The following is a 25960-nucleotide window of genomic DNA, read 5'->3' on the forward strand; positions in this document are numbered from 1 at the left end:
CTATATATTTATATACTTTGTTATACCAAAACAGACCTCAGAATGGGGTTCCAGCATCTGGTTGAAATATTCCCTCACGTGATGGACAGTGTGGTTTGCTGGTAATGCCCTTTTTTCAAACTAAACTAATTTGGAGTCTCTGTGCATTAAGTCAGTTTTATAAACAAGGTAAGCAGGGATGACAGCCAATGTCTTACCAAATAAGCCTCAGGAAGGGGAGGATCTTATCTGGCTGATGACAAAAGCTTTGAAATTTAGGACAGTCTAGGTGGTTTCTCTGGGCCAGAAGCTAAGTGCCCCTAATAGCAATTGGCACTTATGGGAATAGGAGGTATTCAGTGTGTGGGGTTTTGGTCCCTTAGTGACTGATGGGAGCAGGAACTCTGCTGGTCCCGCTGTGCCCCGGAGCAGCTGGCATTGCTGCGTGCCCTTCGCTCACCGGCTGCTTTTGGTGCCATGCAGCCACGTGTGTTCCGTGGCTGGTGTCACATTTCCAGTGGCCTTTCAGACAAAGTAGTTCATAGGGAGCTGCTGGAGCTGCACAGCCCAGTCTGCACGGGGAGCTGCCCTCTGCGACTGATGGCAGAGCGCATCTGCAGCATCGAAGGGGACAGCTTGCGTTGTAATGAGCAGTGGGACCTGAACTGGGAGTCCCCTTATTCCCTGCCTTCCTCATCCCCTTCCACACCTCCTGTGCTTCTCTGCTCGTAGTGGGGCTGGAAGCTTCCTGGCCCTCCAGCCCTGTTATTAATCCATCTTTAGGCTTTCTCATTCGGCAGTTTAGATTGTCTCGATGAGATAAGCTGTTGCAGGAGTTGAAAGTTCTTATCTATTTCTATTGCTTTCATTATTTGTTTGTTTTTCTGGAAGGAGCAGCAGCTAGGGGACTTTCTCATTTTCTCTGCACGCTTAGTCATAGCTCTTTAAACCCAGGCTGTTTTTCACAAAAGCAGAGATATTGAGAAAATTCAAATTTCCTGTGTGGTCTCATATGGAAAAAATAGGTTTTAGATTGTGCCATATCAAAAATTTACTTTCTTGCAAAGTGCTTATCATGTTCCACTCTGGTCTCGTGCTCCTGCATCTTTTCAGTCCAGAAACTTTCCTTCCAATCACAACATTTCCCCATTGCATCGCAGAAGAAGGCAAAAGGCTCTTGGTGCTGGGAGGTAAATGCCTGCTGCAGCCCCCAGCACTGGGTTGGTAGGTTTGTTATCTTTGGGCCACAGAAGTCAGTGTTGATGTTTTCATTCTTGCTGCTGGGGTGAGCAATGCCACTGGGGCACAGGGGAGTCCTCTGCTGTGTGTGGCACATCAGGACCACGGATGTTTGTGTGTTAGGTGAGGGAAGAGGGATGGACATGGCAGGTTTATCTTCTGGGAGAGGAAGCCAGAGGAGGCCCTTCCCCGTCTCAGGCTCTACACTGGATAGCTGAGATACCCACAATCTGGCACACACACTTCTGGCAGCGGTTGATCTTTGAGGAAAGCCCTGACCGTGGGGCTGGCTGTGGGTGTGGGGCTGAGGACAGCTTTGTGCTGCTGGGGTGGGTGGGATGCTGGCCCCGCCATCCCAACCTGAGTGCGTGGCACCCCGTGGGCACGGTCCCAATGAATAATGGATGAGGCATAATGTGTGGGGTGCATTTAGAATGCGTCACAGCCAGGAAGATGGTTGTGCTCGGGAAAGTGGTGCAATGGATGCTCTGGCAAATGAGCACTGTGGGAGGAAATGCAGAGCTGTTTGCAATGTAAATGGATTTTTAATTCGGGTTTGCAGCCCCTCCCTGCACGCTGGTAAGTTTGGCTTTGAAGTGAAGCCCAAAGAGTTGTTATCGCTGAAAGGCAGAACAAACATTTTCACATTATCACTTCTGTCCTGTGCGCGGGGGAACCTGGCACGGGAGGTACCCGCGCTGTCTTTCTGGGACCTTGTCAATTCTCTTAGGGGCCAGTGTCAAGTTTACTCGAGTGAACAGTTTCAATGTGTTTGTGTTAATGTCTCACTGGAGACAGAGATCTCTATTTCCTTTGCCCTCCCTGGGTTGCTGGAGCTCCCCTGCCAGCCCGCCTGAGCTTGGGCTGAGCTGCCCACCACCTCCCTGTGCCAACGGGGAGGGAGCTGCCCCCAGCCCATCTCCAGCCCCTTGGCCCCTCAGCCCTTCTCCTGCTGCCTGTCTCCCCCAGACCACGTTGTCTGCACAGCACTGAGCTTTGTTCCCTGTGCTGACAGCATTCGGTGCTGGATGTTGAGCGTTTTCTCTCTCAAATGGGGTGATGGTTAAGTGGTTTCCTCTTCCCTTCAAAATGAGTAAACTTCCAAACCACTAAGCTGGTGAGTATGGACTGACTCACCAATAGGATTAGCGGAGATCAAATACATTATGTCTGATTTACTTGGACCTGGATTTGTTGCAAGCCTGAGCATGCTGCTGCTGCTGCAAACCTGTGCTGAGCTGCCTTGCGCGTGCTGCGAGTGAGCCCTGGGGTTGGCTGGCGAGGGGTTATTTCTTTGTTCCTCGCCCTGAAGTACCGCAGAGCGATAGGAACGGGCCAAAACCACCACACCGAGCATCCCTGGTCACGCTGTCCTCTCTGACAGAGGATCACTCCTCAGAACTGAACAGCTTTTGTGCAGTGATCCTCTTCTGCTGGAACGCTTTTGGAAAGTGCAAGTTAGAAGTGAGCCCTCTTCCCAGGCCATGGGGGGTTTCGCATTGAGTGGTCCTAAAGCAGGCAACTGCCGTGGCTCTCTGCCTCACCCCTGTGTGTTTCCTGCTGCAGGGCTGGGGCAGCTGTGTTTTGCTGGGTTGGGAGCTGCAGCATTACGCTCTCTCTGCTGCAATTCTTTCTGAGAATGAACCCTAAACCCCCCCAAGCATTGCTGCAGACAGCTCTGACAGCCACTCCTGCTCATGCTGGATCTATGCCTGCGTCTTCCCTGTTGCCAGGGCTTCTGCCCGCTCTCCTCCTGCAGAAATAGCAGCTGCACTGTGCTAATGCATCTGAAAATAGCCTGGAATGAAACAGACCAGGCCAACCGAACAGAAAAACTCATTGGATTTGCCACCTCAGCTGTGTCACTGAGCCCCTGCGGGTCCCGGGGTGCTGAGGGGCAACCTGTGTTCCATGATGTGCTGCACCAGGAGCTGGAGGGTGCTCTGCTGTGCTCAGTCAGTCACGACTTTGGTGACAGAACAAGATAATTGAGCGTTAGCTCCTGGTGTGGGAAGGGCAGAGCAAGGTTGCTTGGAAGTGGTGGAGGTGGTGCTGGCCCTGAGGCGAGCGCCAGGCTGGTTTTGTTCCCTGGCCCCCCCTGCTTTGCGTGCCAGCACTTGGGCCTGTTCTTTTCCCTTCTCATTAAAGTAAATAAGCAGTCACGGAGTTGGTTTTAGCGTGTAGCTCGGGGGCTGTTGTGGGGGTAAGGGCAGGGGCCAGGGGCATAGCACGGTCACACTGATGTGAGCGTTTTGGGGACAAAGTGTTGAAGTTCCGGATGCAACAGAAGGTCCCCCCTGAGCTGGTGCTTGGGGTGGTGGGACATGGGGTGCGGGGACACAGGGGTGTCCTGCTTGCTCAGCTGCCTTCCGTGTCCATTACATGGATGTGCTTAGCCCAAAGGCAGGTGAGGCAGGTGCAGCGTCACAGAGTGCCAGTCATACCGTAAAACCACTGCAAATGTGTGTTGATTATTGGAGATGCCTTCTGCTCCTTTTTGGTCCTGGCTGGGACCTGCAGGGACTTCCCAGAGTGGTTAGGCTGGCATCAGCCACATCTTGCTGGGGCTTGGCGAGGAAGAAGATCGTCACCTTTCTCTCTCTGTCTTACACAAGAACTTAATCTGTGTCTTGTTTTCTGACCTGCAGTTTATTTATGGTATTCCCTTTCTCTCTGCAGGCCCGGTGTGATCACCATGCAGGCGCTTTCTGAGGAGGACCGAAGGCTTTGGATGGAGGCAATGGATGGCCGGGAGCCGGTGAGCAGAAACATTGGTGCAAAAGTATTGGAGAAGAGCGTGGAGAGCTCTTTGTAGCCTGGGGCAGCTCGCTGGCCACGAAGCAGGCAGCCACGCAGCGCCTGCCAGCCGGCGCGGGAGCTGCATTGTGGGCAGAGCATGCCTCTGCCAAGAGAATAGTTTAATCCTTTGGTTAAATATTTGAGGTAATACTGTATCTCCTGTGCTCCAATTGCTCGAAGGTGCGGTGGAAGGGAGGTGGATAGGCTTGGCCAGCACAAACACGCTGCTGTGCTGTGCTGAAAGGAAAACATGGCAAAAAGAGCAGTAGAAAAAAATATGCTGTAGATTTCCAGGGCTTTCTAAGTCCTGCAACTCGTCTGGCAACCGTTTCTGGGTCTTACGGAGAACTGCAGATCTTGTGTGAGTGGAGGAGTGGAGCCCATTCCCAGTACTCAGTGGTATTTCTTCTTGGTGCTCTGCTTGCTTCTGCTGTGCCAAAGCTGCACAGGCTGCCTTACTGCTGGGAGGGATTGTGGAGGCTTTTCAGAAAACTGAATTTTTTTATTTTGAACACATATGCAGACTTTAATGCTGAGTTTTCTGAGCTCTGCTCTGCTCTGACTGGGCTGTCCTGGATGAGTGCTGCAGTAGGCTCTGTGTGGGATGGAGTGGTCCCGTCCAGCAGTGGCAGTGCCCCATTGTAGAGCAGCCCATGGGTGCCAGGTGCAGCACAATGTGGGCCTCTGCCCTGGTGTGGTTGGGAGCATGCAGGATGTGAAAATAATCTTTGTAGGCAGCTGGAGCCACGACAGGACCATCCGTGTGTGTTTTTGAAGTAAATGTCTGCTACTGGGCTGGAGCTGGGATCTGGCAGCCAGAGTTGGGTCCACGTGGGGATCAGGGTAGCCCGGTCCAGCACAGCCCTGTGGCCTCAGACTGGTGCTGGTTTGAGCAGAGCCCTCCCCCTGCAATCCGCGGAAAGGTCTTTGTTTGTCAGAAAGCATTCTTTAAGGCCACGTGGATACGCACGGGGCTGAGCAGTGAGTGCTGGAAGGCACGTGCTGGGTGTAGTCGAGCAGCTTGCTTTTGAAGCACCTGCAGTGATTCATACACCTGGATGGCTGTGTGTGTCTGAGGTGCTGTGCTGTATCTCAGATGAAGCATTTCATTCAGGATTGCAGCTGGGCTTCAGCCTGGAATCGGGGATTCACTTGGCAGTTCAGGTGTGATGGGACTTTGGGGATTTCTGCTCCAAGCAGGTTAATGAAACCAGCCAAGGAGGCAGACTTACTGCCCTATGGGGCACCAGCTCTGCTGCTTGGCCACCCTCAGTAGGAGAGTTTCTCCTATACCCACTCTGAACATCTCCAGTTCCAGCATGTACCTCTTGTCTGCCATCCTGCCATGCTCAGCTCTGAGCCTGGCTCTGCCTTGTGATGCCTTGTTGGTGTGAGGGTCGCTCCCAGGTTCCCGCACTGCTGAATAAGCCCCTCTCCAAGCTGAGTGAAGCCCACTTCCTAACAGGGCATGTGCTGTGTGTAGCTTGGACCTACCACTGATGGTGATCACATCTTTCTGCCACTCCCTTGAGTCATGTTATGCTTCTGGGACAGAAATGCACATTTACACCTGCTTGCACACCATTTCCAAGAAGAGGAATTGTGAGAGATGCAAGCGCAGAGGACAGAAAAGAGACTGAGTATGCTTTGCCTGCCCAGGACAAGCCCTGCTATCTTTTTCTATCACCAACCTTGCTTGGCCTGCTCCTTTGGCTCTTGAGCCGAGTGGCTCTGTCCTGGGCAGCTGTGGTTGGAGGGCCCTCCTGTATGAGATTCACCAACCTCACCAGCGTGCAGGCTGTCTTGTTCCTTCTAGAATGAACTTCTGTCTTGAGTCTGTGTGACACCCAGATGCAGGATAATATTTTCTGTTTCTTTGCTAATGAAAAGTGTTGCTCATGATTTGAATCAAGGCTTATTCTCCTTCAGCCTGCTCACCTCCTTCCTCTGCCTCACCTCCAGTGTGAGATGTAGGTGATGGGACGTGAAACCCAGCCATTTGCAACTGGAGCTGCAGGAATACAGTCATCCAGTTACATTTTGACCTGCTGATGTTATCAGGATCTGGCATAATATCAGCCAGTGTGGTAGGGTAGGGTTGTAGAGGTATAGCCAAAGATTTTGAGCGTTTATGAAGCGCTACACATGCGAAAGGTTCTGTGAAGTAACAGATGCAGGATTGCCTGGATTAGCCTGTTCCAGGATCTGATCACATTAACTCATTCAAAAAACCCACAGGTCTTCATGCTGCCGCCTGTGGATTTCTGTTCTTCCCTGTTGTGCCCATCAGCTTGGGGTAGCTTGCTCATCCAGCACATCAAGGATTGTTGCTACTCATTGATGCAATACCTCCTGGCACTGAAGTGCTATGGGTGCTTAAACCTGGCCTTCCAGGTGTGGTGTGGGAGCCATGGGAACGAAGCCTGGATGGAAATGGGTCCAAGAAGCATTTTTCTGTGTGTGCTGACAGACAGGGTAGCTCCTTGTCCTCAGTTATCCCCCTCGATCTGTCAAGTGGATTTCTGATCTGTTTTGTTGAATTCTGAATTCTTGCCTTGCAACGTAAGGGTGTGGGGTGTTACCTACACTGCAGAGATTTCCTTGAGGGAGAGACAAGGATTTAATGTTTGGCATCTTAGAAGTATCTGTTCTCTTCTTTGACTGTAATTTTATAACCAAAAAAAACCCTCGTGGAAAGAATGTCTCGTTTTCCTTTGGTTTGAATATTGAGTGTGGGAAAGATGGACGTGGTGGGGATGGTAATTCCGTGTGCAAATTCAGGCTAAGGAGAGATTAAAGTGCAGCGGAGTTTGTTTCTTAGTTTTAATTAAAAAACTAAAGCCAAATGTTGGATTGCATTGTAGGAAGATCTAAACATAGAATGTGGGCTACATTAGCTAAGACATTTGTCGCAACTTGAAAAGATTTATTATATCTCTCACAGTCCAAGCCGTCTCCAGATAGCAGTCGTCAGACTGTTAACTCTTACCACTTGCTATTAATTTGGTGCTGATTTTGGGTTTACTTCTGTGTTACGGAGGCTGGAAGTAGGAGAAAATGCTAACTGTGTAACTGAGCAATTGCATTCGTCTTTGTTAAGATACTCAGGGTGAGTTTCCTGTGTTTTTTTTCCCTCTGGTGATGCAGTTTGTAGTGCATACGGTGGAGGCTGGAGCGATTCTGAAAGCTGACTGGGGGCTGAGTCAGAAATAAAGCTGTGCTGGCTCATAGTGGTGGCTGTGGTAGGCTGTAGGATTAAGAGAGACGCAAATTAGGCTGTTTGCTTTCTGTCAAAGAACTGAACAAGATAAGCATTTTAGTAAGGTTATGGCTTCGCTTGCCAAGTGCAGCAGGCGTGCCAGCCAGAAGAGATGACGATGTCAGCGGTTCCTGCTGTTACCTTGCAAGCAGGTCGGTAGTCTTAGAAATCGTTCTCACATCAGTACCGATGGAATTGGGATAGTGGTGTTGGAAGCTTTTGGGTCGCAAAACCATTTCTTTGGGCAAACAAACTTAGCAGAGGATTAAGGGTATGAAAAGTGTTGAATGGTGTCCCAGCTGAGCTGTGCTAATACGTTGTCCGTAGCCTTAATTTGTGATGGAGAAGTTAGTGTTAAATGGCAAATGCAACATCCCGTGATCCTGTCAGAGGGAATAAGATTTGGATGAGAGCTGAGCAGCGCTGTTCTGGCACACACATCATGCTGCCCTTTGCTTGATTTGTTTTGTTTTGCTTTTCTTTTTTGTTCTTTGAGGCAGTGCAAGTCTATAAAAAAAATACAGCAAGCATTTTGTATAGGAGTTGGCTTTGTTTGCACTGTAAAGCTGAGGGCATCACTGGGGACGAACAGTCGGTTCTCTCTTGGGCCTCCTGCTCTCATGAGGAGGTGAGGAGTGCAGTGGAGGCACACCAGCAGTTTTTCCTTTCCTTCTCTGTTCCCCTTTCCTCCTCTTCAGTTCTTTGTAGGTTTGCAAAGGTGGTAACAAAGTACAAATCCCTGGTGGGCTTTGGGAGGCTGAAGGCTGGTTGCTGAGGTTGGTGGGTTTTGTTCCGGGCGACCCAGCAGTTGGATCCATCGCCCTGAAAGGGCCCTGCTCCTCTTGGCCCTGCTCCATCCCCCAGAAATAAATACGGTTTTTGCTCCCGTTCTGGAATGCTATTGCAGAGCATCACCTCTGTGAGGACCTGAAACCTCCTCTTGGTTCCCTGCATACCCAGGTTAAGTAGCATCTGCTGCTCCGTGTGAGGACACTGGGCTGCAGGGCCATCAAGCAGTGTGAAGCTGTCAGGTTTAGGGGGACAGGTCAAGTGACAGCTGCGGCGTTTTCTGCCTGCTGCTGGGACACCACCCTCGTGTTCCCAACCGGGAGCTGGGCCTGGCTGGAGCTGCAGTGCTGTTTGTTTCTCAGCACTGGGAACCTGTGATGTTCAGAAGTGGTTACTTCTGGGTTAATGAAAGACTAGATGGCAAGAGCCACAAAATGCTCTTAATAGAGACACTTGAAGTCTCTCAGGCCTTCCCTGGGTAATGAAGGTCATCGCTGTAGGTCATCACTTGGAGTTTATGCCATGCCAGTAGCTTATTAGCCCAATGAAATGAGATGCTTGTGAAGCCTGCATGTCTGAGCTGTGCGCCCACAAGCACCCGGAGCCTTGTCTCACGGGGCTGGACACTGCCAGGCGTTGCAGGGGGCTGCGGGCCCGTGCTCCGTGCAGGGCAAGCAGACATGGCTGTGGTCATGAAGAACCCGTTTCCCTTCCTGCAGCAGCCTGCAGGCGCTCCACCTCCTGGTGGCGACGGTGGCACAGAAGGCTGGCGGCTGGCGGCAGTGCGCCTTGCTCAGGGCTCAGTCTCACAGGCTCTCCCCACTCCTTGTGTTGCTCAGTGCCACGGATGTGGGGACTGCACAAAATGGAGCAGGGTGGCTGCTGGGGACGCCGTGCGGCTGCCTCTGCCTCCACTAGATGGCAAGCTGAGACCAGCCCGCTCGTGGCACTTGTGCCCTGGCGGTCTGAGGGCGGTGCTGTCCTGCTCGCCGTCGGAGCGGGGCACTTCGAGCTGCACGGGCCGGGGACAGTGATCACTTCCCAGTTTTTCCTCCAGTGCTTGGTGCAGCCTAAAACTAAAACCGCTTCCTTCTTGTGTTGTCCTTCCTCCGCTGCTTTCCCTGAAACAAGCGGTAATTTTGGGAGCAGGCAGTGTTTAAGTGAAGTAAGCCAAGTGTGGGTGGGTGAAGACCTCCAGAGCCTGCAGAACCTCTGGTTGCTTGCTCCCCCAGGCAATGGGGTCCTTCCCCTCCGGCCCTACAGAGCCCTCCAGCACCTGCAGGCCTGGCGTTGCCATGGTGACCATGGTCACCATCTCGCAGTCTGTAGGGATGTGGTCTAGTGCTGCCTGCGGGCTGAGGCCATGCTGGGGGCCTGTGGTGGTGTGCTGGGACCCTCCTTGGGGTCGGCCCGTGGCAGTGTTTGGTTTGGTTGAGTGGAAGCAACTGCAGTGAAGTGACCGGTACTGGGTAGCGAGGCAGCCGCGTTCCACCCCACTGGGGTTGTCCATGGTGTGTCTGCATAGGTTGAGGGAGGTAGGCTGTGGGCTCCAGAAGCTCCTACCCCATTGCAGCCCCTTGGCCGTGCCCCCTACCTTGCAGCAGCTCGGTGCACCGGGGCTCGTTTGCCAGTGCTGCTCTGGAGACATAACCGAGTGTTTTCATAGCAAACCCCAGCGCCCAGCCTCGCGTTCCTGCCCAACACACAGCACCTCTCCTCCCGCCTCCACCTCACGTATTGCTTCTGGAAATTCTTTCTGGAATTGTTTTTCATTTTCTTTGTCTAATTATACAAAATGGTAAGAGATTAATTTCCCAGTGGAAATGATGTCTTTTGAACTCAATCCAGCGCTTTCAGTCTTGGCATTCCTGTCGTTTTGGTTCATTCCAAAAATAAATTAACTTGAAGGACTTCTGTTGCAGCCTGGGGGGACGGTGGGGCACGGGGGGCACGGATTGCCACCCCCCTTGTGTTCCACTATAACCAACCGGAAGCTGCAAATCTGCTTTATCGCTTTAATTCATTTCATTTCCAGCCCCTCGGAGGTCACTTGCCTCTTCTGTATTGGTTTTTGTGCTGGGCTCATTAGCTCTGTGTCTGAGTGTTTCCAGCAAAGCTTGTAAAACCTCCTGCTCCCTGCGCTGAGGATGCGGTGTTTGCAGCGGCTGCAGCTGGCGGGCAGGGCTTGGGCTGATAAACATCAGCAGCGCTTTCATCCGAGCGTGATGGCCTTACATTGCGCCCCAGACAGTTACTGAGGGAAGTGCATTTTTGGAGGCGGTAGGAAAATCTTCATCCCGAGCATCGCTGAGTGCAGATGGTGGTGCTGAGCTGTTTCCTCTCTGCACACGGGCAAGGCGTCGGGAGCCATCACTGCATGTACCCGTTGGTGCTCCCAAGCATTTGCTCTGTGTTTGTCTGTTCTGCTTTTTCTATGCCGCTCTGACACAAATGTGTGACTATGGGCCTTCCAGAGAAACATGGTAATTTGTGTCTGTTTTATCTTGAGGTTTTTTGTGGCCTTCATCCTGTCTGGGTTTGTTTGCTTATGGCAAATTCTTTCTTTCTGTTCCACTTTCCATGACCTGGTTCGTTGCAGTCACTCCATTTCTCCATTCTGCGCTGAACAGAACATCCTTCCCCTCTCTGCCCCCTCTCAATCTCTAGGTTTCTATTGTTTGCTTTTTCTCTTTGCCTCTAATCAGCTCCTGACCCAGACAACCTAGTGAACTTTCCCTGAACCAAGGCTGCTGTCTTACCCATGTGCTCTCACTGCCTGGGAGCTCCTGCAGTGCCTCTGACAGCAGCAGCTCAGCTGGGTGAGGTGGGCAGAGCCTGGCCCAGCACAGTGTCTGCCTGGTTTCTCTGCCTCCCACCATTGGGATTTTTGGCAAGAAAGCTTGCTTGTTTTTCATCCTTTGTCCTTTTTGGGGACACGATGGTAGAAGAGAATCAGCCTAAACTTTCAAAGTCAGTGATGATGTCAGGTTCTGTGTTAGTTTTTGTATCATTTGTGCTTTTACCACAGCCCCCTTGTTCTCCCTTTCCTTTTTTGTAACTTGTTTTAAGCCTATGAGTGATAACTTTACATTGGGATTATAAGCTTTTCTTTTATTTCTAAAGCACTTAAGCCAGTGAGGTTCTAAGGCTTGACTTCATGCTTTTAGGTACGGCTCCAGCCAGTGCTGCTTTGCTGTTTGCTATCTTACTGAGTCAGGATCACTGCTGCCTTGGGATGTCAGGATTTTGTCCCTTCTTTAAAAAGCTGATTGGATCATAAATAGAAATAAATAAATAAATAAATAAAAAGAACGAGAAAAACATTCTAGATCATCTTGAAAAGAGATAAGAGCCCTGAGGACTGCTTTATAAACCAAACCCACTATTCCACACATCCACGTTTGGAAAGTTTGTGACTTCTTCCTGCAAATCCAGGAGCTCTGCAGTGGCTTCAGTTTCTGTTTTTCATGTCCTTTGAGTGAATGGCTCATTGTTTCTTTAATGCATTCTTTGTGGTAGCCAGCTTTGGCATGACAGTTTTCTTTGCGGTCTGCGCTGCGCTCAGTGGCTACAAAAGTTGGGTTTTGCTCAGAGTGGCAGAGCTGTCCTGACACGAGTGGGTTCCAGCCTCTCCTCAGGAGCTGGAAAAGATGCTGGCTGTGCCAGGGGAGCGTTGGCCACTGCTGCTGTGCCGTTGCCTTATCTTGCTGCTGACACCCGCTGAAGCTGACAGCAGTGAGGGCTGGGACTGGAGCATCGGCCTGGCCGCAGGATGCCGCGCAGCATCCACCTTTTGTGCTGCACCCACAGACTGCTGCAGCACAGAGCGGTTCTCTTTCATTCTGATTCAGGCCAGGAGGTGAGCGTGGTGCTGAGAGGTACTTGGAGTTTGCTGAGTCCGTGGGGAAGGAGGGCTGGTCGAACCTGGACTGCTGCTTGCTGGCGACACGTGCGGCGTGTGTGTGAGCAGGACGGATCCGCTGACGAGCAGTAACTTGTTCTGAGTCTGGGCTCGGGCGGGGGAAGCAGCTTAAGAAACGGTTGCAGGGTGGCTGCACTGAGTGATTTCGTTCCTGCTTTGATTTGAACCCAGCTGCCCACCCTTAGGCCGTGTCTGTCTGCTTGCTGGCAGCCTCTGCGGGGAGGCACGAAGCGCCATGAATGGAACACCAAAGAGCGTGAGCTGCTTGTCTTTCTCTCTCGTGTCACCTCTGTTATGGAATATTTGAGCAGAAGATTCAAGAAGCATCTAGAAACTGAGGGAATAACTTCATATCAGTAGAGTATCAGTAGAATTCTCTGCTGGTTTTAATGGATTATTAAGAGTATTTTTGCTAGTCTAAATGAAAAACTGAAGTAGTCAGTTTGTTGTGCAATCAGTTGTAAAACTTACCACTTTCTCTATTGCCTGTTTTTATTGGTCCTTGCACTTTTTAATAGCAATCTACTGTCACGCCACAGTCCCACCATAGTCTCTGACCTAGGCTTCCTCCTACTCCTATTTGCTGTCTCAGAAGAAAGCCTGCCCTTCAAAACTGTAAACAGTTTGATCGTCCTATTTCTGCTTTGCTGGCCTCTGTGCTGCCTTGGGTTTGCTGTCCTGGGCAGGCCTGCAGGGGAGGCAGCAGCCGTGTGGGGCTCAGGGTGCAGAGCCTGCTGGGTGCCACGTGCTGCAGGTGCAGCCTGTGTGTGCCGTGTGTGCATGGTGCCGTGTGTGCATGGTGCTGTGTAAATGCTTGGGGTGAGTGGTTTCCTCACAGAGCTTATTTGTGGAATTCCAGGTCAAAACCAGCAAGGCCTAAACGTCATGCTGCAGTTTTGGAGAGGGGCATTCAGGCGATATGAAATCTCCATCGGGCTGCCTCCCAGTGCCAGGGGCACAGTGAGCCCGGTGCTGCACAGCAGGACCACGGCGTGAAGCCTCTGCGCTCCCAGGTCCCTCTGTCTCCTCCCATTCCTGCTGGCTTCCTGCAGAGCAGGGGGTGCAGTCAGTGCACACCTGGCCTGACGGGCAGCCAGCAGCACGAGCAGCTGTGCAACCTGGGGCTAGAAGTGCTCGCCACAAAGATGTTGCAGCCTTGGCACCAACCCACCCAGCATTGTTTGGAACAACTGGGCAGTGAAGAACCTCTTTTCACCCAGCAGGAATGCAAGGCATGCCTATGTTACAGTTATTTTAAAAGTGAAGATGACACTGTTATTTAAAGTCAGGTTGGTTTTGTGTTCACACTCCTTGCTGGTGGTGGATGTTGGGTGGAGGAAGGGTGTGTGTGAGATAGGCAGTGAGGCTGGCTGGGCTCCAGCAGGGCTCTGCATACTGTTGCTCGAGGATTCTAGAAAATTTATGGGCAGCTGTTAAACTGGGAGAAATTTTCACTTTTAGTCAGACTCCGGAGTGACCCGAATATATCTGCTCCACTGCACTCACTTAGAAATGCTGCTCTGTGAGGCTATAAGAGCCTCAGTTATTCCAAAAATGTATTTTTCTAAACCGGTTGACCTTTAGTTACATTGTTCTGGAGACTACTGTGTATCTAACGTGCTTTGTGCCCCCTTGCTTCCATCTACCCTCTTTCTGTTTGTAAATTTCCAAGCTGTCTGCAGCTCGGTTTCCTTTTACCATTTAGATGGGGCGAGCTGACAGTGTGACCCCAGGAGGTTCCTCCTATGGCTGCCCAGGTGATTTTTTCCTTAGGTGACAAAGGCAGTGGTTATATAAGTGAGCTGAGCTAAGCAGTGCAGCTGGCTGGCGGGCAGCCCACCCCGCTTCAGCTTCGGAGGCTCTTGGGAATGCCTGCACTTGTAATAAAACGTGGGCTTGTTTTTAATTAGAACCATCATTTAGTTCAGTGCAGAGACGCAGAAGAGCAAAGACCCATTTAGAGGATTCAGACCCCGAGATGCCTCTCTTTAATAGACCTTTTCTTGCTTTTAATCAAACACAGGCGTCGGTGGAAGTTCTGAGCTGAAATTTGTGCTGGAAGAAGGGAGATGGAGCGAGGCAGGGCAGTAGCTGTGGCTGCAGCACGTTAGTTCAGTGCTGAACGGTAGGTTGGGAGGGGAGGAAGGAAGGAAGGAGCTGCCAGGGACCCTGGGCCACCCTCTTCCAAGCGAACAGCCCTCATCTGAATGACATAAAGCAGCACTTCACAGCAGGTTTCTGCTGCCCTGCCAAGTCTTTCGCTTTGGAGGCGAGGCGTGTTTTTTCCTCCCTTCCCCCTGCAGGGAGGCCTGCAGTGATGTGGGCTGGGAGAGATCTTACTCCTATCTGTGCTGTTCTGGCTCACAGAGCAAGGAAGGTTATTTCTAGCCACAACACAGTGTAGTCTAGCTCTGAAAATCCTGCTTGTAGTACGAAAACCTGGCTCTCGGACAAAAATAGAACAGGGTTGATAAGGCAGAGCCAGAAACAAGGGCTGATTTCATCAAGGTTGCCAGGTGTCCTGCTTTTAACAAGGAAATATGCTGCTTTGTACATGAGCCTTCCTGCTCCGTGCTTTGCTGGCATCCTCCTGCTGGGCTGCGTCCCAACAGAGCAGCTCCTCTGCAGCAGTGCCAAGGCTGCTCGGGCATCGGGTGCTGAGGATCCTGCCTGGCATGGCATGGACGTGTGCTGATCCTTCTTTTTTTCTCTGTTTTCCTTCCATTTCCCCCCTTCCCTGCAGCAGTAGAGGTCAGGGTTTCAAGATGCCTTCCCCTCCCCAGGCATGCCCAAACTGTCTCATGACGGAGCCCAGGTGCCAGGACCCAGCTCTGGGCAGTGCTGTGCTTTCTGAAGGGGATGCAGTGATGGCACTGAGCAGCACGGGGCTGATGTGGTGCTGCACCTAATGACCTTCAGCTCTGTCTTTTGGGACGACAGCAGTGCTCCCTGAGCCCAGGGGCGGCAGCTGGCTCTGGGTGTTCCCAGGCTGGCAGCTGGGGGGGGCAGGGCCCCATCCACCTCTGCCTGTTCAGCCTGTTCTTCTGGTGCTGGACCAATCATTTGTCTGGCCCCACTGTGAACCTGGTGGCTGCATCACCAAGTGATGATACCACTGCTAGCTGGCTTGATACCTTAATTTTCAGCTGTATCAGTCTCCCTGTACAACTGCACAGAAGACAAGACAGAAACACAATAGTTGCCATGTGTAAATAAGTCAGTATTGGCAAGCCTGGCCAAAAGAGGTAGATAACTCACAGATGTGCCTTGCTCAGAAGTCCATGGAAAGCACTTTCATCCAACAGCAGTTCGAGGATGTGAGTAGCTAACTCCTGCTGTTTGCAATCAGGAAAAATGTTCCATCCAATTATACTAAAATTATGCTTGAAGATACAATTTTATCGCTTTCTTTTTCTCTTGAGTTGCTGTGAAATAATGGAGTATTTGGCAATAAAAGCAGCAAAACAAAGTAATGCTTTCGACGCTGAATATGTGCTAAATAATTCACGGAGGCTTTACTCTCTTGAAATCATTCTGAGTTACCCAACATCTTGAAAACCTGTTTGTCATTTACAGTGTGTTTGCTATGGTTCATCAGAGGGCTTTTCTGCATGCTGCTGCAGCTGTGAGTGAATGCAGGAGTTTGCCTTCTCTGGTCTTCTCCCGAGCAGCGTTGTGCTGGGGGCCTTTTTTTGTCCAGGGATTTCCATAAGCCTTTTCCTCTATGGTCAGTGCTTCTCAGGCTTTTTACTCTTTGTGTGGGGTTGGGAAGAAGTATCTGTGGTTGATCCTGATGCATTTCAATTTCTGTTTTGCTCTGGAGATGTTGAGAATGTTAGGATCTGGACTGTGGTAAAACGATTGAGGCTTTGTTGGAGTTCAGGTGAAGACAGTAAGAGAGAAGACTCTTCCAGGCAGTTCTGTTCCCTCTGTCTCATGCAGGGCCATGGAGCAGTGGGCAAAGGGCTGGGCAGGAGTCCCAGCACGCAGTCCTTGCTGTGCCACATAGTGCCTGGCCTTGGCCCAGGTCTTTGAATAAACCTGAGGGGTGGACTCCAGCTGGTATGCTGTTTATGACCCTACTTTCCCCTTTAATTTATTTAAAAGTTCCAAAAATGTGTGTGTTTTGCCTTTCCATATCTTCACAACTTGCCCTTAGGTGGCTGGCAAGCCAGTTGGACAACCAATGTGGGAACGTGATGATTTCTATTTATAAATTTTTGGCTTCTTCATCTTCTGAGCTGAAAGTTGAAAAACTCGTTCATGGCTGTTTTGAGAATTTCTGACTATGAATCACAAGGAAATTGCATAATGTTGCAGCGCTTCCTTCTATTGCTCGTGGCTTTACAAACACCGCTCCTGCGGGAGGCTGGGGAAGCACCTTCTGCTCTGAATGCGGAGCCTGGGTGGAGGAGCAGGTCCAGCACCAGCAAAAGGACTGCATGGATCCTGCCGTCCTTCCAACCACCTTCCTGCCAGGTGGTTGGAATGATGGGATCTTGCTTCCTTGGAGATGGAGATCCCTCCATCTGTGAGGGCAGAGCGGGGCTGCTGTCGGTGGAGGCTTTCTGTCAACCACTGCTGCCTCCCACCTCAGAGGGGCTAGGCAGTTTGTTGCTCTAGTTTTTAGCCATCCGGGCAAAAGCTGGTACTGATTCTCAAATACTGATACTGATGTCAGGAGCTGTGCTGAACGTTGTGCAGTCTCCAAGGGTTATGGCTTTGTTTGGGTCATTTTGATTTTTAAGTAAAAACCTTTTCTGTTTATGGAATGTGGTTGTTTTCTGCAAGGCTGTGTGCAAACATGCAATTGCCATGTGAAAGCACAGTTAATTTATGGTGGAGCTTGATAGACTTTGTGGCCAAACCAGTGTGAAACCTGAAATGAGGAAATAAACATAAAATTACTCAACACCTTCTTTTCTTAGTTCCCCTTCCAAACCCCAACTTACTTACTTCTTTTTTCCTTTTCTTTACCCACAATCCAGCTTCACCCCAAGCAGCCCACAGGCAGGCAGTTGTTGGCTGTTGGCTCTGTGCTTGCTCATGTGTGCCATTTACATAGGAGTAGGTTGTAAAAACTGGTGAATTAGACTCTTGTTGATTTCCTTGTGTGCGAGCAGAAGCTGGTATCAGGCTGCAAATGGTGACTGCAGGAGAATTTTAGGATACGAATGATGGATCTTAGAGGATTTTTGATAAAGAAAATCTACAATTTAACCTTTTTTTTATTAGCCACAGCTGCAAGGTAGGTGGGGTGTGGTGGAATTGTAGGGGATGGTGCAGGTGGAGCATGCACTCCTATCTGAGCAGCTTGGTTTGCGCCAGCAATCAGTGCGGACTTGGGCATGGTGAATAGCAAGAGCCTCTTTACAATTCAGCACCGTTTTGCTGGGAAGCTGACGTGTGTGAGGCAGGATCTTAGGATCTTGTGCTGTAGGCCCTGCGTATTACCGAGGCTGTTTTGGAAGCATGGAGTGTCGATGCCTATGGAATCAAATGGGGCTGGATGAACTTTGCCACGCCAAGGCCCTGTGCTGGTACCTGCTGGCCACCCCTTGGAAACTCTTGTCCCAGAAGTCTCTTTCTTCAGAAGGCTTTAGGTGGTATAGCAAAATGTTTCTTTTACAAAGTAATGTTTGTTTTGGAAAAGGGGAGGATATTACGGGATCAGGGCTTAGTTAAAACCTTGATGTTGTAGAATGATGTTAATGCATTACCACTGACATGGATAAAAGGTTTGTCCTGAACAAGATGGGTGTAGGATGACAGCATCTCCTTGTTTTATGGTTGCATAGTTGACCTCTGGATGAAATTTCCCTTATAGTGTGTGCATATTTTGCAATTAATGGCACGAGTGTGTTGTGTTTCCTTGTCTGTCCTTTCCCTTTTTGTAAAGAACAGTCTGATGATTAATAACCTCTTTGTGGTTTTGCTTAACCAAACTGGAAGAACAAATATGCAGGCAGACACGTTTCCCCCTGGAGCTGTGGTGCTGTGCACCATCACTTGGAGCTGCAGGAGCAGTCCCAGAGAGCTGGGCAGTGCGGGCAGAGCGCGGACAGCAGGCACTGAAGCTGCGTGGGATCCCAAGGACAGGAGCTGGTGTTCACTGTGCAGGAGGTGGCTGGGCTTGGACCACAGCCCTGGGCACAGCAGGGTGCTGGTGTCCAGCTCCTCTGGGATAGATACGGCAACCTGCTGATGGAGCATGATGCCTGACTTGCCCTTCTGTTCTATGCAGTGCTCAGCTGTATGCCTGGGCTCCTGTGAGTGAGCTGCAGCAGGGGGCTCGTAGTGTGAGTGGTGACCTGAGGAGGGGTCCCGTGCCCTGCAAGCCCCCGGTGGGTCGGACTCCTCTCAGCCCGTGTCTGTGCTCCCTTCAGCAAGTCTCCAGTGGTGAGACTGGGACTGGAGAGGAATACATCTTACTGGAGAGCTGACCTCACAGCCACGGCTACAAGGCGGCCCCACGGGTGGAAAGCCTGCTGTGTGCTTCCTTCCCTCTTTTCACTTATTTTCTTTTCTCGATACAAATGCTGTTCCTGGAGGAAAACTCACTTGCTGACTCTGGCTGTTTTTGCTGCTGAATCATCCCCCAGTTTCCAGGTGTGGGATGATGGCCTTTCTTCTGCAAACAAAAACCCACTTCGCCCTGTACTGCACAGACCCATTCCCTGGGGGCAGCTGGGGAAGGTGCTCCTTGGGAATGCTGCAGGAAAGGTTGGTTTTGGAGCCTGGGAAACACCTGGACAGCAGCACCCAGGAGCTGCTTGTGGATCTCCAATCCTTGGGGTTAATGTCGCTAATTGGGAGCTCTAACTGGGGCATGTCGTGAGATGCATGGTTGTGGCTCAGGGCCTCACTGCCACCCTGCTGTCCCGGATGCTCTGCTCATTGCTGCGTTGTGCGTTGCTATCAACAGTGCTGCTGGAAACTTTCCTTCCCCACCTGCTATTTCTGGACGCAGCATGTGGTTAAATCAGAGCACCAGTCCCTTGGAAGAGGGCTCCCAGCTTTGTTCCCTGCGAGAGGAAGGGTGTGCACGCCGATGGCTTTGTTTAGCAGCCTACACAGGCATTTCTTCCTGTTACAGTGGATGCTGCCACACTCAGCTCCACCTTGTGATGCTGACAGAGTGCTGTGTGTGCGTTTCAGTTTGGACTCTGGGTTGGTGAAGGACTTTTGTTGTTTTTTTCTTTAACCATCTTCATCTGTTGAGGTTGAGAAGCACAACCTGTTTGAAGGCTGACCTCCTCAGCCATGGCTTTCATTATGCTGGGCTTTTAAACCATGCTTAAACTGTGATTAATGCCCTCCGTTGACATTTTCCCCTGTTTTCTTCTACCCAGTAAAGCACTGCTTTCATCTGAAGTAGCCTGGCTGTAATTGTGCTCAGTACAGGAGGATGAGGAGCAGCATTCAGACATGGGATGCCATCACAGTGCTGGCTGAGGGCGGCTCATCCTGCTGCAGTTCAGCTCCTCTGTGAATTCACGATGTTTCCTTTCCTCTTTGCCTGACTCATTTACTCACTTGTAGGTACAAGTGAGTGGGGATGGCTCCCTGATTCTGTGATTCTGATTCCCTGCTCCTTGCCCAGCATGCGCCCCCCAGGTGCTACTGTAGTGCCCATAAGATATAAGGAGAGTCATTGGCTTTGCAAGGTTATGTCCTTTATGTGTTTGAGAAGACTTCAGAAGAACAGAATGCCCACCTCTGTTTTGTTTCAAAGCCCATGAAGTTTTCATTCCCACCTAGCCTGTCCCATTCATCCACAGTTCTTTTTGGAAAGTGTTCTGGTAGTTGGTACAGCTCTGGCTGCTGCAGTGTGCCATCCTGAGCGGGGAGCTCTGTGCTGGCCTGGGGGTCTGGCTGGGGGGGACCCTGAGCCCAGGCCGCTTCCCAGCCACAGCCAGCATCTTCACGAGACTTTCTTCTTGTGTTTTCCAGGTCTACAACTCGAACAAGGACAATCAAAGCGAAGGCAGTAAGTATATATATGTATATGTGCATATTTCTTTAAGCAAACCCTGTGAGAAATGAGCAGGCTCCTCCATCTGCTGCAGCAGGGGTGCTGGTGGCATCCTGCAGTCAGTAGCAGCTTTTGCCTGGCAGAACCAGAGCCTGGAGGATGAGCTTGCTTTTTCCAAGGGGAAGGTGGAACACAAATGTAAAGACTGTGGAGCTCTTACCTGATTGAAATTGTCAACAGCACCCCTTTAAAAACAAACAAACAAAAACAATCCAACAAAAAATTAGGCTATTTTTACTGTACTTCATGCAACCAAAGACCCGAGTCAGGGCAGCACTTGTTTCTCCTCCTGGACGAGTAGTTGTACCCGGTCCTGGCTCTCAGGTCCTTTGTTTCAAAGCTTTTCATTGAGCCACTTCCCAGTAGGTCTGAATTGCCATAATTGCAACATTCTGAACTGATCCCTTCTCTCCTTCCCCCAAAGTCATTGGTTGTGCAAGAGCCTGACCCACACTGATGGTTAGTAAATTGTTTTTGTGCTGCCTCAGTCAGGGCATTTTTCTCACAATAATAGGTATAATTTGCAAATAATTTTCCTCACGCCCATTTTCAGCCCTTGCATGGAACAGTCACTTCCTCACTTCTGCTCTCTGTGATGTGGCTTCTCCCTTCCACGTTGGGCTTTCATGGTGTCTTTTTGGTTTTGTGCAGCCCAGGTGATGCTCGGAGGGTTAATCCCTGGGCTTCACACCCATGGGGCAGCACAGCGAATGCCCTCACTGAATGTGAAGTCTGTGTAGTGCACTTCAATGTTTTCTCAGTTTTACAGAGAATCAAAATATGGTTTCTAGGGACAGAGAACAAGACTTGCTCAATTCTGTCCTAATCTGGCCATTAATTGTCACTGCTCTGTGTGTTCCCTGCACACAACCCCTGGCTGTGCCAGGACAGTATGTGCTGATTTGGCTCAAGGAGCTCTGTTAAATAACCATTTTCTAAACTGTATGGAGGGGTGATGCAAAAGCAGGGAAACGGTTGGGATGGAGGCGGGGAGGGAGGAGGAGCAGTGAAGCAATCCCTGCTTCTGAAAGAAGTGCTTGTCAGGCTGTGGCCTTCCCGTCTTACGTGCTGTCAGCCGGCAGTCCTTGCGGGGCTGGGTAGTTGCACTGCAGTCATCCTGCAGAGCAGCGCTTTTGGCGATGGGAAGAGCACAAGTCAGATGTGTTCATGGCTTTCCCAAGGTCATTTGTGTTGTCTAATCCAGGATTGCAGCTGCCAGCCTTGCAGCAGGCGCCATGCGGAGGCTCCTGAATGCTTACCTAGGCTTTCTTTGGGAAAGGGCTGCCGGGGGTTCTTCTGCCCAGGTTGGGACCTGGGCCACGCCGGGGGCTTTGAGCATTTCACCGGTTCATCCTGGCTGCAGGCGGCCTCCCTGGGCTAGCTCCCAGCCCCCAGCAGCTCTGGGAAGTTGTGTGTAGAGCTCTGGTGGTAATGCAGCCCACACTGCTGTCGTGCTGTGCTCTGAGGCTGTTCAGCATTTGGCAAAGGCTAGGGAGGCTCAGACAAAGACCGAATGCCGAGTTTCTCCCTGCTCGCCTTCGCCAAACAAATACTGGGGTTTGATCAGCCCAGGGGGCCGTGGAAAAGCTGCGCATCTTCCAGTATCTTGTCTGTGGTGACTGTCCATCTGAAAAATGAGAACGTCTCCATGTCTCTGCTCTGCAGACCCAACCACGGTGCAGCTCCAGGGTTAGGGCTGCTCCTGCACAGACCGGTGGCAATAATTTCACATGTGCCTGTGACCAAACTGCTGCTGCTGTGCTCCCATACCTGTCTGTGCTTTAGCACATTAGAACCATGTCTGCAGCAAGCTGCTGGCCTCACCAGCCCCCCTTCAAATTGATTTGGAGTCTGGCTCTGTGCCATGGAGCCCTTGTTACAGGAGCTTCCTATAAGGGCTTGAAATGACTGTAATGATTGAGTGGAGTCCGGATGCAATGCCTGACCCTGAAAACCTATGTAACTCTGCTTCCTGCTCTTACTTATGCTGGTCTGAAAGAGAATGAGACTTGGAGTACTATAGTGAGGTCTGCTTTTTGGCCACTATCTAATTTTACAGAGCTTTTGGATTTTACATCCTGCTGTGTGGCCAGATGGCCATCAGCCTGCAGGGTGATTTATCTTAATCTTCTTTGGGAGCTGGGAGGAAGCAATGCAGAGAGCTGGGGGCTGAGTGGGTATCAGTGTACTGCTAGAGCTGGGTGAATTGAGATGTGCTGCTTCGGAAATGAAGGGGACTTGCTCTGCTCTGTGGAAATAATCATAGAATCTTTTGAGTTGGAATGGACCTTCAAAGGTCGTCTAGTCCAACTCCCCTTAACGAACAGAGACATTATAGCTCAGTCAGGTGCTCAGAGCCTGGCCCATCCTGACTTTGTATGTTTCCAAGGGACATCCACCGTCTCTCTGGACAACCTGTGCCAGTGCATCACTGCCATTATTGTGAAAATATTTTCCTTATGTCCAATCTCAATCTCTCCTCTTTCGGTTTGAAATCATTTCCTCTTCTCCCTGCTGAAGAATCTGTCCTCTTCCTCTCCTCACTGCTTTCACCTCCTTTTTTCACATCCACTTGATCCTCCATCTGTTCAGGGTGGAAGCACGGCCCTTCCTGGTGGCCCTTGTTCCCCACAGTTTGGCATCTCTGGTGCTTTGAGACAGCTAGGACTGAAAACTCATTTCCCTCTGCTCTCCACTTCTTGGTTTCTTTCTCCTCTGTGGCTTTTAAAACCACAGTAGTGTTTGAAAAAAAGTTCATAATGATCATCATCATGATGGCACTGTGTTACACGACACAGAATTGTGTGGTGGGGAATGCAGGGGAGCTTGCTTTGGCCTTGCATTGCCTTGGCTGTTGCATACACATCTGGAGCCAGCAGGGTTACATGTGGCTCAGCAGAGCTGGCTGTGTCTTCATGCCCCTTCACTGGTGCTCTGAAATACCATATCAGCATAAAGTGAAGAATTAGTGGATTAAACAGAAATAATCTGGTAGGCAAAAATAGGACGGGATGAGACCAGCTCAGTAGTGCTGGGAATATGACGTTACACGAAGGTCAGATAAATATTTGTGTGTGCAACATTGGTAGTACAAATGATACGCATCACCTTTGCTGATTTTAGATATTTCTCTGCTGGATTACAGTATGAATACTGCATCTCAGTAGTGCTTTGAAATGTTGCTCTGGAACGAAGAGCCTGTGATGTGCATCTTGGGCAGGAGGCTGTGTTCTACGTCTGTCCCCTGGGGAGCAAGAGCCTCTATGGACAGGGGAATAACGGGAGGAAGGGTGTAGGCTTTGCTTTGTGGGCAGAGTACAACGCTACCAGCCCTGCTAATAGAAGGCTGCGGATCTGCTCCCAGTTATGATGGAGAGGCTGTTTTAAATATACAGGATGGGGATTAGGGATGCCTGTTGTGAAGAGTGCAGGTAGGCTGTGCTTTTCTCTGGTGGGTCTGAGAGTTTGCTCTTCGCTGCTGCCTTCCCTCTCTGTGCAGCCCCTAAAGGCAGGCTGGTCTGCAGCTCCTTCCTTTCTCAGCACTCCCAGCCTGCAGACATCATCAAACACCCAAGCCCAAAGCTTCCGACCATTCTGCTGCTGGAGCGAGTGGAGCCAGCGTAAGGGTCAGGGCTGCGTGGATACAAATCTGACTTTCATCTGTGCTGGTGCAGTTCGGAATCATTGGGTAAATGAATGAGATAAAGGGAGGCTGCTTCTGTGAGAGGAAAATCAAGCTTTTATGATGCTCATTAAAAGTTAAATTTAAAGATGAATAAAGGCACTTTGGATATTTAATCAGATATTATTTCTGGATATAACTACTGCAAATAAATCCCCGACCTTTCCTGATCCAGAGCTCAACAACGAGTTGGAGAGCTTATTCATCTACTTGGGAGGATTATGCTCAGTCGTTTCCATCCGGAAAGACTGCTCCTGTTTCTCCCCTCTGCTATGGCCGAGAGCACAGTGAGGTGTGGCTCAGCCCTTGGTGGGCCCTGTGGTGGGGCATGCAGGGAATGGGACTGGTGCTTGTGCTCAACCTCAGGCATCCCAGGGGCTGGGGGAAACTGCTGCGCTGTGGGAATGGTTGGTGTGTGAGCCTGAGATGGTGAGCTGCGTTGGCTGGACAGCACTGTGCAGGGATACCAGAAGGTCAGGACTAAGTTAGTGCTAGGAAGCCCTGCTGAGGTGGGTCTGTCTGAACAAAAGGGTTTCCACACTATGGTTTCCTGCTCCTCAGGCACCCCAGTGCAGTGTTTTGTGGTGATCAGGGTGCTGCAGGCTGTGTCCCTCTGATGGGTGCTGCCTTGCCTTTGTTGTGTCTGTGCCTGCAGGTGGCTGGGAGCTGTGCTGAGAACCCCCAGGTGCTGAGCAGAGCACCCTGGAGCTTTGGGATGTTCGTACATCCTGCAGCACAGGAATCCTCCAGCCTATGTGCTTACGTTGGCTCAGCGCTCCACTGTGTTTGCCCAGAAAAATATAATAGACCTGTTTTACTGTTTCAGGTTTTTGTGCCATTCATCATGTAACAATCCCAGCAGGGAACTCAAAAGGAGTGATTAGCAAGGGCTGGCCCCATGCAAGGCACAGGCAGCCAGTGGACTGGAAGCTTGTCATGAACCAAGTGCAAATCTGTGTTTAAATAAACGATTTGAGCAGGGAGAAGGAAAGGAATAAAATCACGTGTGCCTTGCTGTGAGGACACTGCCAGCCCTGGGCTCTGCTCTGCTCCTCTTGGCCTCTAGACAAGGCACGATGTTGTCTCTTCCAACACGACGGTTCCTCGTGCCTGTGCAGAAGTCAGTGAAGTCCCCTGCTTTTAAGATAGTGCTGTGGCTTTCCTCACTCCAGAGCCGTCCCTCTCGGGATGAGTGGTGAGCAGCATTGTGCAGTCCTTGCATAAGATGGCCCTGGGAGAACTGTGCAACTCCTTGCTGGAGAATGTGGTGGGGATGCTGGATGTCTTCGTCTGGGTCGCTCCCGAGTGTGGGTGCAGCCCTCGGCAGCAGTGTCAGGGGCTTGGTTACTGGGTGGGCATGGAAAGGATTTATAGGAATTACCAGCACTCAGATCAAGCGGGCTGTTCTGTGCAGTTTTCAAGGATTTATTGTGTCAAAAATATGATTCCCCTTTTTTATTCACGGGCAACCTAGTGTCAGCTTTGCAGACAAAGGTCTCATGGGGACATCTCTCCTAGGTTCATGTTTTGACCAGCTGCAGCCATAAATCTCTGGCACAGCCATAGCTGCTGGGGCAGAGATGCGGGAGGTGAGGATCAGAGGTGCGGAGGCTGCAGTGATGACTGAGGGTTGTGTGCTCACCACACTACACCTGGTACAACGCTGTGCTCGTGTCTCTCCTCCGCGAGCACCTCATTTATCTCCTTTCCTTCCCCCCGTCTGAGCAGGGATACAGCAGTGCTGTGCGTGCTGTGGATGGCTGCAGGATGAGCGGAGCACGGTGGGAAGCCGTCCCTCTGCGGGGTGTTTGTCACTTCTCTCCTCTCTTCCCTTTCAGCTGCCCAGTTGGATAATATCGGCTTCAGCATAATCAAGAAATGCATACACGCTGTTGAAACAAGAGGTAGAGCACTTCACCAGATGGTCTGGTTTGGGGGAAGGCGTTGCATCTGTTCATAGCGCGGCGATTGCTTACCTGCTCTTTTCATGAACGAAAATGATTTGTTAACCCTATGAATCCCACGTCAGATAACCGCTGTGATCTGCTCACGCACACAGCGTGCTGAGATGTGCGCTGCCGGGTGGCCTGGTTGGCACTGAGGTCGGGATGGGGCTGAGTCAGGAGGCGCAGCACAGAGCTACAGGCTGCGCCAGAGCATGCCCCCATGCAGTAATAACAAAGCATTTCCTCTCCTGTGGCTGACGAACAGATGTGCATTTCAGTCCTTCTCCATGCACAGCGTGGAGAAGGCTCA

At 50.8% G+C, this 25960-nt stretch overlaps 1 protein-coding gene across 1 annotated transcript in view; it reads left to right on the top strand.

Moving 5' to 3' along the window:
- Nucleotides 1-25960, top strand: part of ARHGAP26 (Rho GTPase activating protein 26) — a 72625-nt gene that overhangs the window by 303 nt on the left and 46362 nt on the right. The window contains exons 2-4 of the mRNA XM_019620496.2: nt 3867-3976; nt 19941-19977; nt 25543-25608. Of these exons, the coding sequence (XP_019476041.2) occupies nt 3867-3976; nt 19941-19977; nt 25543-25608 (213 nt within the window). The remainder of the gene's footprint in view (nt 1-3866; nt 3977-19940; nt 19978-25542; nt 25609-25960) is intronic.

Source organism: Meleagris gallopavo, chromosome 15 (genome assembly GCF_000146605.3).
Source record: "Meleagris gallopavo isolate NT-WF06-2002-E0010 breed Aviagen turkey brand Nicholas breeding stock chromosome 15, Turkey_5.1, whole genome shotgun sequence".
Taxonomy (NCBI): domain Eukaryota; kingdom Metazoa; phylum Chordata; class Aves; order Galliformes; family Phasianidae; genus Meleagris; species Meleagris gallopavo.